Raw genomic sequence first — 15,978 nt, 5'->3', positions numbered from 1 at the left:
CACTTGGCTGAATGACTTCGTACAGCATTGTCAACCTCATTTAAACTTCCAAGGATACATAATTCTTTGAATGAAATTATGTAAATAATATTAATTTAAAATCTTAGCCTCTCTGGCTACTTCATGGCAACTCGCCAAATCTAATCGACGTTTATGATCTCATACAGTTTTTTTTTACTATAACACACGAGTATAAAGTGAACGATTTTCAGAATAAACAGCCGTTTCGACTGGAGCGTGTTTTTTATTCTTTTGATATCTCGGATAATAACCGGTGATTCATATCATTCCATCTATAAATAACGTGACACAGCTCCTGCTCCTCTTTCCGGAAGATGAATCACCGGCTCTCGCAAGCAACCATTCGTTCTATGGGTACACCAGCTGAGAAATACTACGTCGTCTCCACATTTATCACGAGAGGTAAACTAGGCCCACGCTTGTTATTTACTCATTAAAGCGGGGTACTTTACCAAACCCCAATGTTAGTTCGCGCTCACAGTGCAAACATAGATCTCAAAATAGATTTTAGCACATTCATGTGAGAGGTTAAGTACTGAAGGCGTAATTTACACTATATCTACATTTATATTTCGTTATTATTTATCAATAACAGACATTTTGTTACTTCCACAATATATTTTAAAATTTCCTATTTTTTGACCGGTTTCGGCTGTTACACCATTATCAGTACAGAAAATATACTTCATTAACAATGGTGTAATATCCGAAACCGGTCAAAAAATGTATTATTTAAAAATATATATTTAAAATATATATATCAAAATATATATATCAAAATATATTTTTTAAATATATTGTGGAAGTAACAAACTGTTATTGATATTATGGAGCCCTTCCACCACGTACAAGCTTCAAGTTTCTATTTCGTTCTTATTTAGCTCATTTGGGTTTAACGACACACCCCCCCCCCCCTTTGAGTATCCAATTTACTCTAGATAGAATGGTAATTCTTTTCCGACCCCCAATACTGCTGGACTTTAAACCTCACTTACCCCCCCCCCCTTTGTCCCTATTCTGTATCCGCCACTGATGCGTAATATACTGTAAAATTTTAGTTTTAAGATTTTCGCAGCGATTAGATGCACTATTATAATCCATTTTCGGGTGTACGTCTGCGTGCTTAATATTTGTCTCAACGTTTCATTCTACTTACTGGGAACGTCGTCAGGAGAATGAAAATATAAACATCTATCGTACCGTTAGAAAAACTGGTCCATTGTTGTCAAGGTATTTAAAAAAGTAAATAAAAATAAAATAAAAGCCAACTTCTTTAAAACATCTACTATAAAAAAGGAAGATGAAAAGTGGAATATTGTTATTAAATTTTCGAAATATATCTCTTCCACGCATGGCTTAAATTATATCCATCATCCCTGTTAAAATTCATAGGTCGTTTAGAAATTTCTATCGCCTCTCTAATAAGCCGTGGATAATATGCAGATTTTCTTGCAATGGCTTTGGCCTCATTCAGGAGGATCTCGTGTCCTGGTCCCGGCATAAAATGATCGGCGACAGCTGAAGTTTCCCATTGCCTTGCCTTCAGCGCCCTTTCATGCTCTTTCAGCCTTGTCACTATCTTCCGTTTGGTCTGTCCGATGTAACTAGACCCACATGAACACGGAATCTCATATATACCTTCCATTTGTAATGGGAATTGTTATTTGTTAATTGGTACGATAGATGTTTATATTTTCATTCTCCTGACGACGTTCCCAGTAAGTGGAATGAAACGTTGAGACAAATATTAAGCACGCAGACGTACACCCGAAAATGGATTATAATATACTGTAAAACATTTGTTGATATATGTTTCTGTCAAATTCCACAGTGATGTTATTTTTTACATTCACCCTGATTGTTAAAGGAGCCAGAAATATAAATAAAACAGCTCAGAGACTCATGTGTCTGAAGAGGTTAGCAGGGATTTGAACCCGGATACACCGAGTGCCAGTCGTGCATGCTATCAATAACACCACCAAGTCATCTTCTTAAGCCTAGGAAGTCTTTAATTCTCCTTCAAAGAAGATGGCTAGGTGGTGTAACTGATAGCACACCTGATCGACAATAAGGAGATCCGCGATCACATCTCAGGTAAGCCAAATAACTTTATGGCAAATTTCATCCAATTCCACTCATTCTCTATTATTTTGATGGGTCTCAAGCGGTATTAATATTGAGTCGATGTTCCCATCATTTTTAATATATGGTATGAAACGGTACACAATAAGAAGCTGCTAGGAGCATTTTCTTTCCTGTGGTTGTTAGAAAACATCATTGTTTATACTCCTAGAAATAAATCTGAAGAATAAAAACACCAATAACCGTCGTTAAGACGATATGCATCGCTTCTAAATAAACTGTTCAGTCAAAAACGGAGGTCAATCTTGCATAAGTGAAGTTATTTTATTGCCTACAAAATTAGGATAAAACCTCATAAATCAGTGGTATTTAATATTCATTCTTTGACTTAAAATGCATGAGCTGGTAAGATAATGTAGATATCATAACTAAACAGTACAACTTGAGAGTAAATATTATTATAATGGTCCCTTTAGAGGTAGTAACTATGTTCCATACGCTCCACTATCATATGCTACCATTAAGAGAGATTCTAATTACAAGTATATACATTAAGTTTTCGAATAATTAGCTCAAGGATCGGAGTTTCAATTGCAACTTTTACAATACAAGCATAAGTTGGTGGAGATCAATAATATTAATGATAACAGTTTACATTACCCAGAGCCTAACATGAAACAAATATTTGAACGTGTGCCTTACCCGATGTGGGTCAATTAGTGTGATAAAGATTAAGATGACTGTTTCACTGTGTACTTTCTAGATTGCTACACAGCAAGAGAAACCACAGATAAAGATGTTTTGAAGTGGAAAGCGAAGTATAACCGAAAATATATGCGAGAATCATATTTAGCCTAGCAACTGTTCCATGGCAGTAAATAAAGCTACTTTTCCGTCGGTAATAAATGAATAATGTCCAGCATTCTACCTTTGATTCACCCGAAATTTCACCCTGAAAACCCCAATATACATTACACGTGAGAGTTTTCATAAATTATAGAGTTAAGTCTCCCTATCCGAGCTGGCTTTCCATATTGCAAGACAGCGAGATAAACCACAAATGAAGATATTACGTTGCTGGAAGCGAGATTTTACCGGCAATATTTGCCTTTTCAAGATTACTAAGGGTATGAATAGATTCAGAGTTTGAGGATGGCCTTTTAATTGGCTGAGAAATTTGAGTGGAGGGAGGATACGAGAGAATGGGAAGTAGGGGGGATAGGAGGAGAGGGAGACTATTGAATAGGAATCTCAAGGTGAGAAGGTTGAGCGGACTCGGAACCCTATGAAAAGATCAGTTATCCCATTAACTGCCGAGAAAAAATTCATTGACTTAACAACACTTTCATTCGAGAATTATTACGTGGTGGAAGAGGAAGGCACAATAAAATCCATTTCATAATTACCGCATATTTATTTTCTTTTATGACAATGTAACCGTTCCGTATTTTAAGATATCGCCTGGAATTTAACTGAAGACGGCTAAAATAAACACAAAAAGTTCAATCTGAATTTGCGACTGAGCAACCGACACTAGAATTAAAAATAGTTAAACAAGACTTAGAGGATAATGCAGGGCGTTTAAACTTTTTCTAACCCAGAGCTGCTTTTGGGAGAAATCAAATTTATAGATTTTTCATTTTGAAAACTTGAAAATTTTGCACTTAAATATAATTATCGTGTCAGCTAAATATTTCTTCATTGCAACTTACACCAAAAAATTATGCGTAGTTGAGATAATTCCTAAATAGGGCAGAAAATGTATACATTTTTGATGTTGCTCAGAAGCAAAATTGGGTTACACTGGGTTAACTGATACCAATCACTTTCATCCACTGCATCTTAAATGTTTTTTCAACGAACAGCACTTAGATGACCGAAATGACCGAAACTAATTTGTATCACAGTTACTATTTTCGCCTAACAGGGTAAATTGAAAGGCACCCCAGGAATAACACTCGAGATTCTCAACCTCAACGTAATATTCGCTTTACATTGATGCTCCCCATCACTCAACAAAAGTTATCCTGACCTCTATTTACCACCAACATAATGACGGCATTTACTTAGCTATCCACAATCATCGTTTCGTTCATCAGTTTAACTGCTGATCCATTTACAAAATAAAACTCACACACAATATAGGTTGGTACAACAAGGTATCCAGTGCTATGACCACAAACTCATTTACATGTAACGAAGATATTCCGTTTTGCAAATTATTGGCATTTATAAAAGTGACCGCTATTAATCAAATAAGTAATCAATCAATTTAAGAATAAAATTTCCCATTCCAGAGATCCCTTGCAATACGGAGTAAAAGGTCTTCAAGACCTATTCTAGATCAATTCAAACAAGTTCTCGAACGGAGCAGTGGGCCAACTTCGATAGTAGTTCAATTGGACACGCCTGCCAAGTCTGCTGAAAGAACACAAATCTATGCCAATTTCAATGATATCCGCGTAATGTTTCCCTAAAACGATGATGGCTGTTAATTTAAATCAAGTTAGCTCTGACATTTCCTCCACATCACAACCATTGTCGTTATCTGACAGAAAATGAGACAAGATTTTGCAGAAGCTGTTGTAGATAAAAAAAAGTCTACATTTTAAAGCTAACTTTTTTAATATACAAGAGAAAGAATGGGATCTTAACTCCGTTAAATGCTGAGCGAAAATTTTAACCTTTATGGTAAAAATTCATCGCCATGATTGATTTTAAACTTGAAAATAGCATTAAAGTTTCACAACCTCAACCCCCTCTGTCTGACAATCCCAGTAACTAAACCAGTACAAGCACTGGTGCGGTGCGGTGTGTTTTAATCGAGTGTACGCAACCGTTAGGACTCGGGAGAATATTCAGGTCCGTATTATATTACATTTATTGGACTCATTCAATTGCACTACCAAAGCATATACTAACGAGGCATTTGAAATTAGATACACAGTAATCCAATTGTTTATGCAAACATTAAATAATCACCACACGGAAACGTTATATTTGGCATGATAAATAACACGCATCTAATGCTTCAAATTGACCTCCCGCAGCTCACCTTCCACCTTGGCAAAACTGAATCATGTTGATTTTACGATTAGCCAGTAAATCAGAATCATCCATCAAGTTATTCCACACAAAATGTATGTAATAACATGAGATAGCATCACTCGTAATCAAATCTTAACCCGAGAACAACAACGCTCCATTCAACTATGAACTATTATCTTCAGAGAGATCGAGAGGATAATTTATAGCTCCTTAGATAAAATATTTTTGCAACTGAGTATCAAATTAAGTAATAACAAGTGCTGCTGCTACATGTTTTACCAGCACTGCGGCATATTAATTATAGATATATTCAATAATAAATAAAATGTAGATAAATTAATAATCAATAGTTTGGTGGGCAAGTTTAATTGACCTTCGGGCACTTCTAAAAGATTCACAAAACCATTACCACGGGAGAAATAACATTATTAACACTACCATTCACTTTATATAAATCGGGTTAGCTAGACTAAATATCTTTCTAGAAACAGTCCAACCGATTTCTTCAAACACGTTTTCAACCATCGGACCCAAACTTGACACGCTTTCAACATTTCCGCAATTTTTTCAACAAATATGTTAAATTCAAACATTACACGAATGACGATCAAAAACAAAAATTGAAAAAATTGACAGCCACGGTTAAATAAACATTTCCTTACACTAATACCACGCTAAGTTCAACTTTTCCATTGCAAAAACTAGGAATGATTGAAACATTGAATTTGATCGACCCAACGTACCCTACCAACTAATGAATGTTTTTTTCTCATACCACCATTAATAAATGAATGTCTTGGGGTATCTTTCACAAAGTTCTAATCATTTTGGTACAAAAGTCGATAGACTACAGTAACAGCATAGTTCTTTCTACTGTATTTTTCTGATGGTGATGCTTGGCATTTATTTAAGAAGATGTATGCAATATTTTAGTTGAATTGTCAACCACCAATACGTAAAACATATGTTTTGACTGCGGAAACATTTTTCATGGTCTTAAGTCGTTTAGATCAGAAATGACTATCTTTTCGCCAAGATTGTTGGAGTCGTTCCATAGGCGAAAGGATTACTGGCACTGGTTGATGCGTTCAACTGATGAGAGGAACGTTATGGACGAGTGTGAAGAAAAGGCTGGTTAAGTGGCTTATATGAAGTGGGGAGTCTTATCGTGCGGATACATGGATCCTAAGGAAGGAGGACGAGGAAAGATAGGAGTCATTAAATGCTTGGGTGTGTAGAACAATCGAGAAAGTAAAACTGACTGAGAGGAAGAGGAACGACGAAGAACTAGACATAATGAGGAGGAGAAACATTTACATGAGATATGGAAGAGACAGAGGATTCTCATGGAGCTAACAGTGGGCGGAGTGGGAATGCTAAAATCTCTGTTAGAGGGTAGAATTTTGAGTAAACGAGGAAAAGGAAGAATAAGAATAGTATTCATAGATGAAATGAAAGAGAGTAAGCCTTAATGCTAATTGAAAGGGGATGTCCAATACCGAGCGGGAAATATCGCAATAATCCGTTATAACGCTCAACGTAAGCCTACCTTAAGGTGTAAAAAACTTATATAAAAACTAAAAAATTGGACAAAAATAACAATTATTACTGTATTTCACTTATTCCACAAAAAAACCACGTTGGAATACAAAATGTTAGGTAAGGGGGAGGGGAGGAAAGAATAGGACTTGTAGATACACTGAAAGAAAGTGAGGCTCATTGTGAAATGAAGAGAGAAGTTCAATTTTTGACGGGAGATCGGAAAGAGTAATTAGCTAATGTGCCGTGTAAACCTACCTTAAATGGACTCATACCCCCATCTTGATCGGTATTTTTGGTGTCCGATTACTCCCTTATGGCAAATGTTATCAAATTGAAATTTTTCCTAAATATTGAGTATATCCCATTCCATATTTTTCTGCGACTATCATTTGAAAATTTAACCTCAGTTTTATCTCAAATAAAAATGGTTATATTCGAGAAACGGGGTGAAAACAATCATAGACGTATAAATGGAAGGGAAGAAGGGCAAGGGATGGCCCCGAGTTAGGTACATTGGGCAGGTTATAAAGAATGTAAGAGAGAAGAAATAGGTCGCTATGAAAAAGCTAGCGGTTAGGAGAGAGAAATGGAGAGCTGCGTCAAACCAATCTTAGCATTGTTTTCTAATAATGGCCGTGAAACAGAAACATGTTGACAAAGTTAACGTTGTGTGCTGTTAAAATTTCAAGTCGATAGTTTACGTCTGCATAAAGCAGGAAATAACGACACCAAAAAGGACTAAATACGACAGATTTAAGCTGGAATTATGCCCTCTCTTAATCTGTCCTCTTAATCATAGATTACTTTAATAACGATGCATTAAAAAGTAATAAATATAGTTGTATTCACACAATAGTTGTAAATAAAAACTCAACCGGTTTTTAAATTATCGATTACTTGCATATTATTAGTGCTTTTCACTTGAAATTTTCCTAATACACCGAGTACATCCCATTCAATACTTTTCTGCTCCTCACATTTGAGAATTTAGCCTCAATGTTTTCTCAGTTGCAAAATTTTTTGTTCTCGAGAAACAGTAAAATGATGAAAAATTTCAACGATATTTGCTGCAAAAATTTCAAGATGATAGCCGACATTATATACACCAAGAATAAAGTTCGACATGAAAAATGTTTGGCTTAGCCGGGATTCGAACCCGGATATCCAGATTACGGTAAAACCCAACCCCAAGTTCGCTCTGAGACGATGGCTTGGTTGTATAATTAGCTAAGACGCCTGACCGGAAATTTGGAGATCTGGGTTCGGATTCCGGTTAAGCCAAATATATTTTCATGGCGAACTTAATTCTTGGTGTGCATAAATTTGCACGCGCACGCGTGGCTGCGAACAAAGTCACTTCTTTCATGCAGTACTATTATACCCTACGTTTCAACCCTTTGCGGCCCAACGTCGAGGCTGACTTGACAGTCCTAATGCTAGCATCAAATCCAACGACAAGATTAGCATCATTAGTCGACATCACACTGCTATTATACAAGGGCTCAAGGGATTTTACATTATTTCAAGAGATATCACTTATCAAAAATTTTCCATGAAAAAACTCTTTGATAGAACATGGATACTATTAAAACCAGTGGACTTTTAATTTAAACAACAAAATAAGAAAATTTATAGGGAAACAATCAATCACGTCAACTTTTTTTCCTAAAAATTATTTTGAAAAAAAATACTATAATAAAAAAAATGGACCGAAAAGTGCAAATGGAGCAGCAATACGACATCATGAAGGACTAAATACACCCAATTGAGCTGGAATTATGCGTCCTTTTAACCGGTGGAGTACTTTAATAATACCCTTATTTCATCTACATCTACATACTACCCTGCAAGTAGGCAGGGGGTGTTAGGACACCAGTCGTTTACGCATAAAAAGGAAATACGAAATTACGATTAGCATTCATTAAAGTCCTACATGGTTCGGGGAAAAAAAGGAAGTTGCATATCTATCCGTTCGGCAAAATATCTCACTAAATTTATCGCTTCTATCGGACGTGGGAATATAGTGGCGCTCTAAGATGATGTTCTCCGTGTTGCTCAAAAAGATATCTATTCTCAATCGTTCAAGCAATCCCGCGATGAGTACAAATTATACGCCATGATGAGGGCGGTTTAAAGTCGTGTAAATGGAAAGGACCGAACAAGGCTTTCGAGGCGACAGAGAGCGAAAGAGAGATAGAGAGAGAAGGGGACCTTTTCGGGTGCCCGGGAGATACAGCGATCAATCGCAAGAGTAGCGAGGCGAATTAGCCTCGGAGGGAAGCTGTTACACAATCGCCATGTCGAAAATAAACGGTTCCTCAAGAAAGTGCGATGGATTTTTGCGAGGGGTGCAATTTAGTACGAAGAGATGTGATTCCATGTCCAAAAGGATTAGTTTAATTTGTGCGAGCTAATAATGTCGAGGATCGCGAGCACAGAATTTGGTTGGTGCACCCAAAAATGTGAAGGTTTCATAAATCATTTTCACTACAAAAAAGGGATATTTATCTAATAAAATATCTGGTCCTTATTGAGAATGTGAAACTCATTCATTCATTTCTCATGTATTCCCCAAAAATATGGCCAGAAGCACTGACAGAAAGATATAATTGCAAAACCAATGCTGCTTTCTTGGCATATATATTTCTGTATCTAATTGAGTACTTTCTTCGCGAAATCCAAGCCCAAACACTTTCATGCATTTGTGCAGTAGCACCGGAAAAAATTGTAAGAAGCATTCGTGCATGATAGATAAAGCTCACTCCCTGCTTAAAATTGCAAAAGTGTCGAGCTGAAAGTATCATTAGCACTCAAATTCCAGATTTATTTGGAGTGAAGTGGTAATTTCATTGAGTAAGGCTATGAATGGGATAGAAACCAGCCATTCATATTCAAATTCCTCCATCATAAAATCTTTAAAAGAGCAAAGTAAAGGATGCACTAATGTATTCTGACCCTTTTTTTGGCAATCAAACGTGCTCCCGGTACTAAATGCTTAAAAATTATGAATTATAAATCGAAATAAATGCCAAATTAAAATAAATTCACTCGATTATTCTTTTTATCGTTTTCAAGTCTTGTCTCCCCTATCTTCTTATCACAATGGCCATTAGGACCCGCCACAAAGCTAATAGCAGTACGTATTCAAATGCAGCATAACATAAACTTTCTTAGCAAACGGGAGTGCCCCTAATCGAAAAGAAACGACCGAGGGAACTATGGCTGAGGAACATGGGAAGGATACATAGAATCAATCACTCATTTGTTTTCAGAGCTGAAATTCTTCACAATTTTGCACCATCGGGAAATAAATGTTGGATTAATGCGTCTATTTTCTCTTTATGAGCACGCCACCAATGAGATCTTTGGATGAGGGATCACTTGACTCCAGAAAAATCACCACTTGTGCCAGTGAGTGACTTCTCCTCCTGAATGTGTATATGAGTGCAATTGTTCCTCAATCGTTCTTCGACTGAGCTAACAAGCTTGTGTGATAGCTTTAAAGATGAATTCTACAGAGTGAAATCCCCATTTGCAAAAATTGATCTAGAAAATGCTAGCTCGGGCTTATCAGGACACTCATAAGACAGTTAACGAGTTTTAATCTTTTAATATCAGGATTTAGGAAAACGTAATCTACCATAAAATTGAACGTAAAAGGAATCGCTCGTTTCCGAATGAAAATGCCTTGATGTACCCATATAAATTAGCTGAGAATCCATAAAAATGTTTTTCTCCATTCGAAATGAACGATCTCATACAATAAGTGCGCCTAAGAGTGCCTTGCGGTACAAAATTGTTTCTTAGAGTGACATTCTGACGTTCCTTCCAGATGTACCAAGTAAATTAAACACGCGATTCTCTTAAAATATATCAGAAGTAAAGGATGCACACCACTTTACTGTATGCATTCACATATGCGGCCATTATTTCATGCCTCACCTATTTTTTGCGTAATGAAAAGCGGTAAAGGCTTACCAGAGCAGTGATTACGATTCATATAACAGGGTTGATCCTTAAAATGTTCGCAGTGCCATAATTTACGAAATAATTCGTCAGGTAAATGAAGTAGCACATTCATTTTTGGACAAATAAAATCCATGGACTACTGCACATTGAACATAACTTTGCTCTAAGCGTTATCCATCCACAGATGAAAAATATACAGCTCTAACTGGTATTTCTCTGATTTATGAACGTCGTTTACCGTTATATATTGTAAGAACATCAGATTGATACAAAAGTGTAAGTTACATGATAGTATATATAAACGGAGAGATAGAATATGGTTTTAATCATCAAGAAGCCGCCCATCATTGATCAAGTTAACTAAATTCAACGAATTCACTCAAATAAATATAGTATATTCTCAAGAAAAAAGTTTCATTTGCTAACCCCCATGCTGCGAAAAAATATAAAATAACGCTTCACACGGCACGGAAAATACCAATACCTCGATGATTTTTCCTCAGAAGGTCACTACATTTGCATTAACCAAATGAAGCAGTAAGAAAACAGACCATATCACACTTGGCAAAGCACTTTTTTAGTAAAGAGACAGAGAAATCCTATTTAGTGCATTGAGGAAGTTAACTTTTTTACCCGCGGTAATGGATAAGCGTTAATTTTAAAATGCATCTCTTTCAAAATTCAATAATCAAGGAGGCTAAAAACGTGATCTGCGAAATAATCCATTAAACTGGTATTTCGTGATATCTTTTCGGATTCGGAGATTCACTCAGCGTCCACCATGTTGAAAAAATAGAATGGAGCCTAGTTCCCATTTCGATATAATGGCTCCAAAATTCGATCCGCAGCACACGTTTAAGGCCCACTAACTCTTACGCGATTAGTATTGAACCACGTTTTGTAACATCAAGAAATTTTTCGTCGCATGAAAGGCTTAGTGAAAGCATTCATTTCACCTTATCAGTCACACGAAAACCATCGCCGATGTAACGCCACTAGATGCGAATTTGGAAATTCCTACGGGTGAAGAGTGACATTGGGTGAGAAATGAGATATAAAGGCAATGAGAAGGGAACCAAATCCTTGGGAAATTCCCCTCGAAGAAGAAAAAGAGGTGTAAGTCGGCTTCAGGGTAAAACATACGTAAATGTTTCCCTGCCGTACGAAATATCGGTGGGAACTGCAACGCAAGTCTCGACGAAGGAAGCGATAACACAGGGAGAGGTGGTAGGAACCTTCACAGTTCGATCGAAAGAAAATGGGTATGAGTCAACTTAGGGGTAAACCATTTTGATTTCTTTCCTAGGACACGAAATACCGTAGGGAACTCAGCCGAAGTCCTCATTAAACGAAACGACGTCACTGGAAAGTGGGAATATTCTTCGTAGTCTAATGGGAGGGAAAGAACTCGACCATCTTAGCGAGTATCTTTCCTTCCCCAACGAAATAACGGTGGGAACTGCAACGCAGGTCCCAGTCAAACGAAACTAAGACACCGGCTGCCGAGAAAGTTTCTTCTCAAACTAATCGTTTGACATGCACTCAAAAGCACGAAACACGTAAACACTGTCGAAGAAGGTAGAGGAGAAAAAATGTGGGGGGAAACTTGGGTGAGTGGGTAGTCATTCGTAGGGGTCACCAGAGACGCCTAAGTTGGTGGGAGGGTGTGAAAATTTATGTAAGGGGTCACCAAAATGTGTGAAAGGGAGGGTTTGGGAATGTATCCAGGAAACGGCTCGCGGCACACTCACCTTGCAATTGTCGCAGCCAAAGCGGACAGAGTACACCTGGCCACAATCGTAGCGGTCAAGGACGTTGTCGAACTCGCAAGTAATCCTGCGGGACAGCTCATCCGCCTCGAGGATGCTTCGCACCGAGTCCTTGCAGACTCTCGGCCCGCCTGCCCTGGCCTCCGGGGACAAGGCGGCCCACACGCTCGACTCGCAGCAGTGCTTGAGGTGGAGAGACCTCAGACGGGCCTCGCCCGCTGCGCAGGCCGCCTCTCCTTGCGACATCTCCTCCAAGTAGTAAAGGCACTGAGTAGTGGTTTGGTTGGCAGACCCGTTCGAGGAGTCTTCTCCGCCGCCGCCGCCGCCACCGCGGGGGCAGGCCGCTGGGCACTCGTAGTCGACGACGGCCTCCGACGGGGGCGGGGCCCACACGTCCCTGGCGGCCGCCGCGCAAGTTCGATTGTCCACGTCGGAGAGGTCCGGGGGCGGAGGACCGTTGGCCCCCGGGGCCGGCGGGGGCGAGGACGGAGGAGGAGGGGGTTGCTGTTGGTGCTGGGGTGGGGGTGGGTCTGGGGGCGGCGCGGGGGCCGGGGGAAGAGCGGTGGGGATGTTGGAGGTGGCGGGGGAAGCCACCTGCTGAACCGCCGCCGCCGCCGAGAGCGCCTCGGGGGGGCGTGGGGGCGGCGGCGGGGGCGCCGCAGAGGACACATGTCCCCCGAGGTCTTCGGCCGCCACGGCGCCGCCCGCATGCTCAGTCAGGAGCACCGTGAAGAAGAGCAGCGAGGCAAGGCAACGGCGCCACCGCTGCAGTAGGTCGCGCACCGGCGGTTGGTGGCCGAAGAAGACCCCGGCCGTGCGGGGGCCGCGCCGCTCCCGCCTCCGGTGCCGGTGGTGTCGCCGCCGGCCGCGGTGGTGCTGGTGGTGGTGGTTGGCGCTGCTGGTGCTGGTTCCGCGGCAGTGCGGGTCGTCGTCGTGTTCCAAGGGGCCCCGCCGCCGCCGGCCGCCCCCGGGGGCCATGGCGGAGAGGGTGGAGGTGGAGGTGGTGGTGTTGGAGGCGGCGGCGTAGTTGGCGGCGGCGGCGGCGGTTCAGCAGGAGGCGCGGAGGCAGGACCTCCCGTCCTCGCTCTCAGCGGGGTCCACATGTCGCGGGGGCCCATCGGGCGACCAGCCCAGCCCGGAGGGCCTCCGCTCCCCCACGGGGTCCCTACCGTCGCCGCCCCCGCTCCGGGAGGACCGCATCCGCCGACCGCAGGCGCGGTCGTCGCGCCGCCGCAGGGCCGCCGCCCGCGGGGCCCCGCTCTTCACAGAGGCGGCGGCGGTGGCGGCGGCCACTCCCGCCGCCGCGGCGAGGATGGCCGCCCCCGGGCCGGGGGCGGAGGAAGGCCGTGGGGCCGGGCCGGGGGGCGGCGGCTGGAGGCAGAGGAGCAGGAGTGCGGCCCATGCAAGGAGCAGCAGGGCGCCGCCCACCAAGGCGGAAACGCAGGCGGAGCAGGAGGGGTGCGGCGGGCCGCTAGGCGCCGCCCCCCCGCCCGCCAGCAGCCCCCGGCGGGCGAGGCTCGAGCCCCGCCACACCAACACTGGACACGCAAAGTAGGAACACCTCGAGCACCACCACCAGCGACGCGGAGACGTGGCAAGGCCGCAGTTGGCGCACCCGTCCTCCCGAGGCCCGGCCGCACAGCAGCCCGACCCGCCCTCCGCGCGGCCCTCGTCCTCCCGGCCCGCAGGTCCACGCGGCCTCTTCCTCGCGGCCTCCTCCACGCGCCTCCTCCGCCGCCTCACCGCGAGCCTCCTCTTCCTCCGGCGCCTCCTCCGCCTCCTCTTCTTCTTCCCCGACGTGTAAGGCAGCGGCTGTGCGGCCCGCGGGACGCAAGCCAAGACGGCGGCGGCGATGGCGGGGTCGCCCGCGGCCGCCGCCCGTCGGCGAGGCGGAGGTGCTCTTGTCCTGTCGTGCTTGGCCGCCTCCTCCGCCGTCGGATGGTGGTCCGGTGGCCTCGGGAACGCGGCGGCGAGAGGCGGCTGCGGCGGCGGGGGGCGCAACCTCTGTCCTATGTCCCTCTCCGCGGGCCGTCTCATTCTGCGGGCCTAATCCCACCTAACGTCGCTGGCACCCGGCGCCATGTTGACATGGTGCGGCGTCGACGAGGGAGCCAGCAGGAAAGGAGAAATGGAAGGGAGAGGGAGGCAGAGAGAGAGAGAGCGAAAGAGATAGAGAGAGAGGCGGTGGTGGAGAGGGCGTGTCGAGGGGTGGGGGAAGGGCGTGGAGGAGAGAGAGAGAGAGAGATAGAGAGAAAGAGATAGCAGGAGAGACGTGGAGGGCAGCACTAGTCGCGAAAGCCTGAGAGCCCCTCTGCTTGGCGACTGGCGGCCGTGCCCACCGTGTTCCCTCACCCGCCCCGCCGCGAGGGGGGCACGGGGGGCGGGAGGAGGGGTTCCAGCGGAGGGGGGAGGGAGGTAGGGGGCTACCCTCTCCCCCACCCCCTCGCCACGCCCCCTTTTTCCCAACCCCCTCCGCCTCCCCCTCCACACTCGATAGCCTGGGGTCGATACGCGGGGCTGGATTTATTCCTCACGCGGCTCGTAGTTCTGGATAGAGGGTGTCGAGGGTGGTGGTCGGGGTGCTCCTGGGGTGTTGGGGGGGGGGGGGAAGGAAGTCGAAGGGGGAGAGTAAAATGGGGCACGGGAGGGGTGGGTAAAATGGGCCAGCAAGGGGCTCCCTCTCTCCTTCCCTCTTGTTTCGGAGGGGAGGGTTGGGCTCGCAGCTTCTTGGAGTCTCAGCAGTGGCCCCTGTCTCTCGCGGGGGCTCCGACGCCGTCCTCACGAAGAAGGAAAGGGGGACCAGCGCGGACCAGGACTCCCCCAGGTTTTTTAGGGGGGGAAGGGGTTTCGCAGAAAGGGGTTGTCTTCTCTCGCCGAAGAAGGAGGTGGTGGCCGTGGTGGTGAAGGGGTTGGTGCTGCTGCTCTTGAGGTGTGTGTAGGATGGGCGGGAAGAGGAGGGAATGGGAGGGGAACTGGACCACTTGTGCAAGAGGAGAGAAGAGAGTAGCAGCATTTATGACTACCTGCACACAACATTCCCTCTCGGCCCACAGTCGGGCTGATTCCCTCAATGTAATCCTTCTCCGGAATCGGTGTTATTATCGCGTGCGCAACCTGAAGGACTAGTGCGTTCTGTGAACTGAGCACTTTGCAATATTCCAAAACTACCAAATCAGTATCTACTGTTTAAATTATAAGTTATGGACAATATTCCACGAATGCTTTAATACTTCGTTCGCGACCGGCTGGAATACGCATAAAATCGTTACATCGTTATTAGGTGGGAGTTCGATGTATCCATGATTAAAGCTAGAAATTTTATTTTACAATCTTTTGTACAAAATTCAACTACAGACCATGGTTTCGACATATTCTGTCATTTTAAAAATACTTTGAAAATTGAATAATATTTTAAAACCATGGTCGGACGTTGATTTTTGTATAAAAGTGTGGAAATGAATGTTTGTAGTTTTTATCACAGTTTGAATATACTTTGTGGTCTTCAGGTCCTGTAGCTCAGGTCCCGAAGATGGTACTGAATGTATTC

At 43.5% G+C, this 15,978-nt stretch overlaps 1 protein-coding gene across 1 annotated transcript in view; it reads right to left on the bottom strand.

The window, feature by feature from the left end:
• LOC124161383 overlaps positions 1–13,409 on the bottom strand; it is a 486,573-nt gene extending 473,164 nt beyond the window's left edge. Inside the window, exon 1 of the mRNA XM_046537699.1 lies at positions 12,414–13,409. Coding sequence (XP_046393655.1) covers positions 12,414–13,409 — 996 coding nt within the window. The remainder of the gene's footprint in view (positions 1–12,413) is intronic.
• Positions 13,410–15,978: the final 2,569 nt, after the last annotated feature.

The sequence above is a fragment of the Ischnura elegans genome, chromosome 6, assembly GCF_921293095.1.
Source record: "Ischnura elegans chromosome 6, ioIscEleg1.1, whole genome shotgun sequence".
NCBI lineage: Eukaryota > Metazoa > Arthropoda > Insecta > Odonata > Coenagrionidae > Ischnura > Ischnura elegans.
This window is presented reverse-complemented; position numbering and strand designations above follow the sequence as displayed.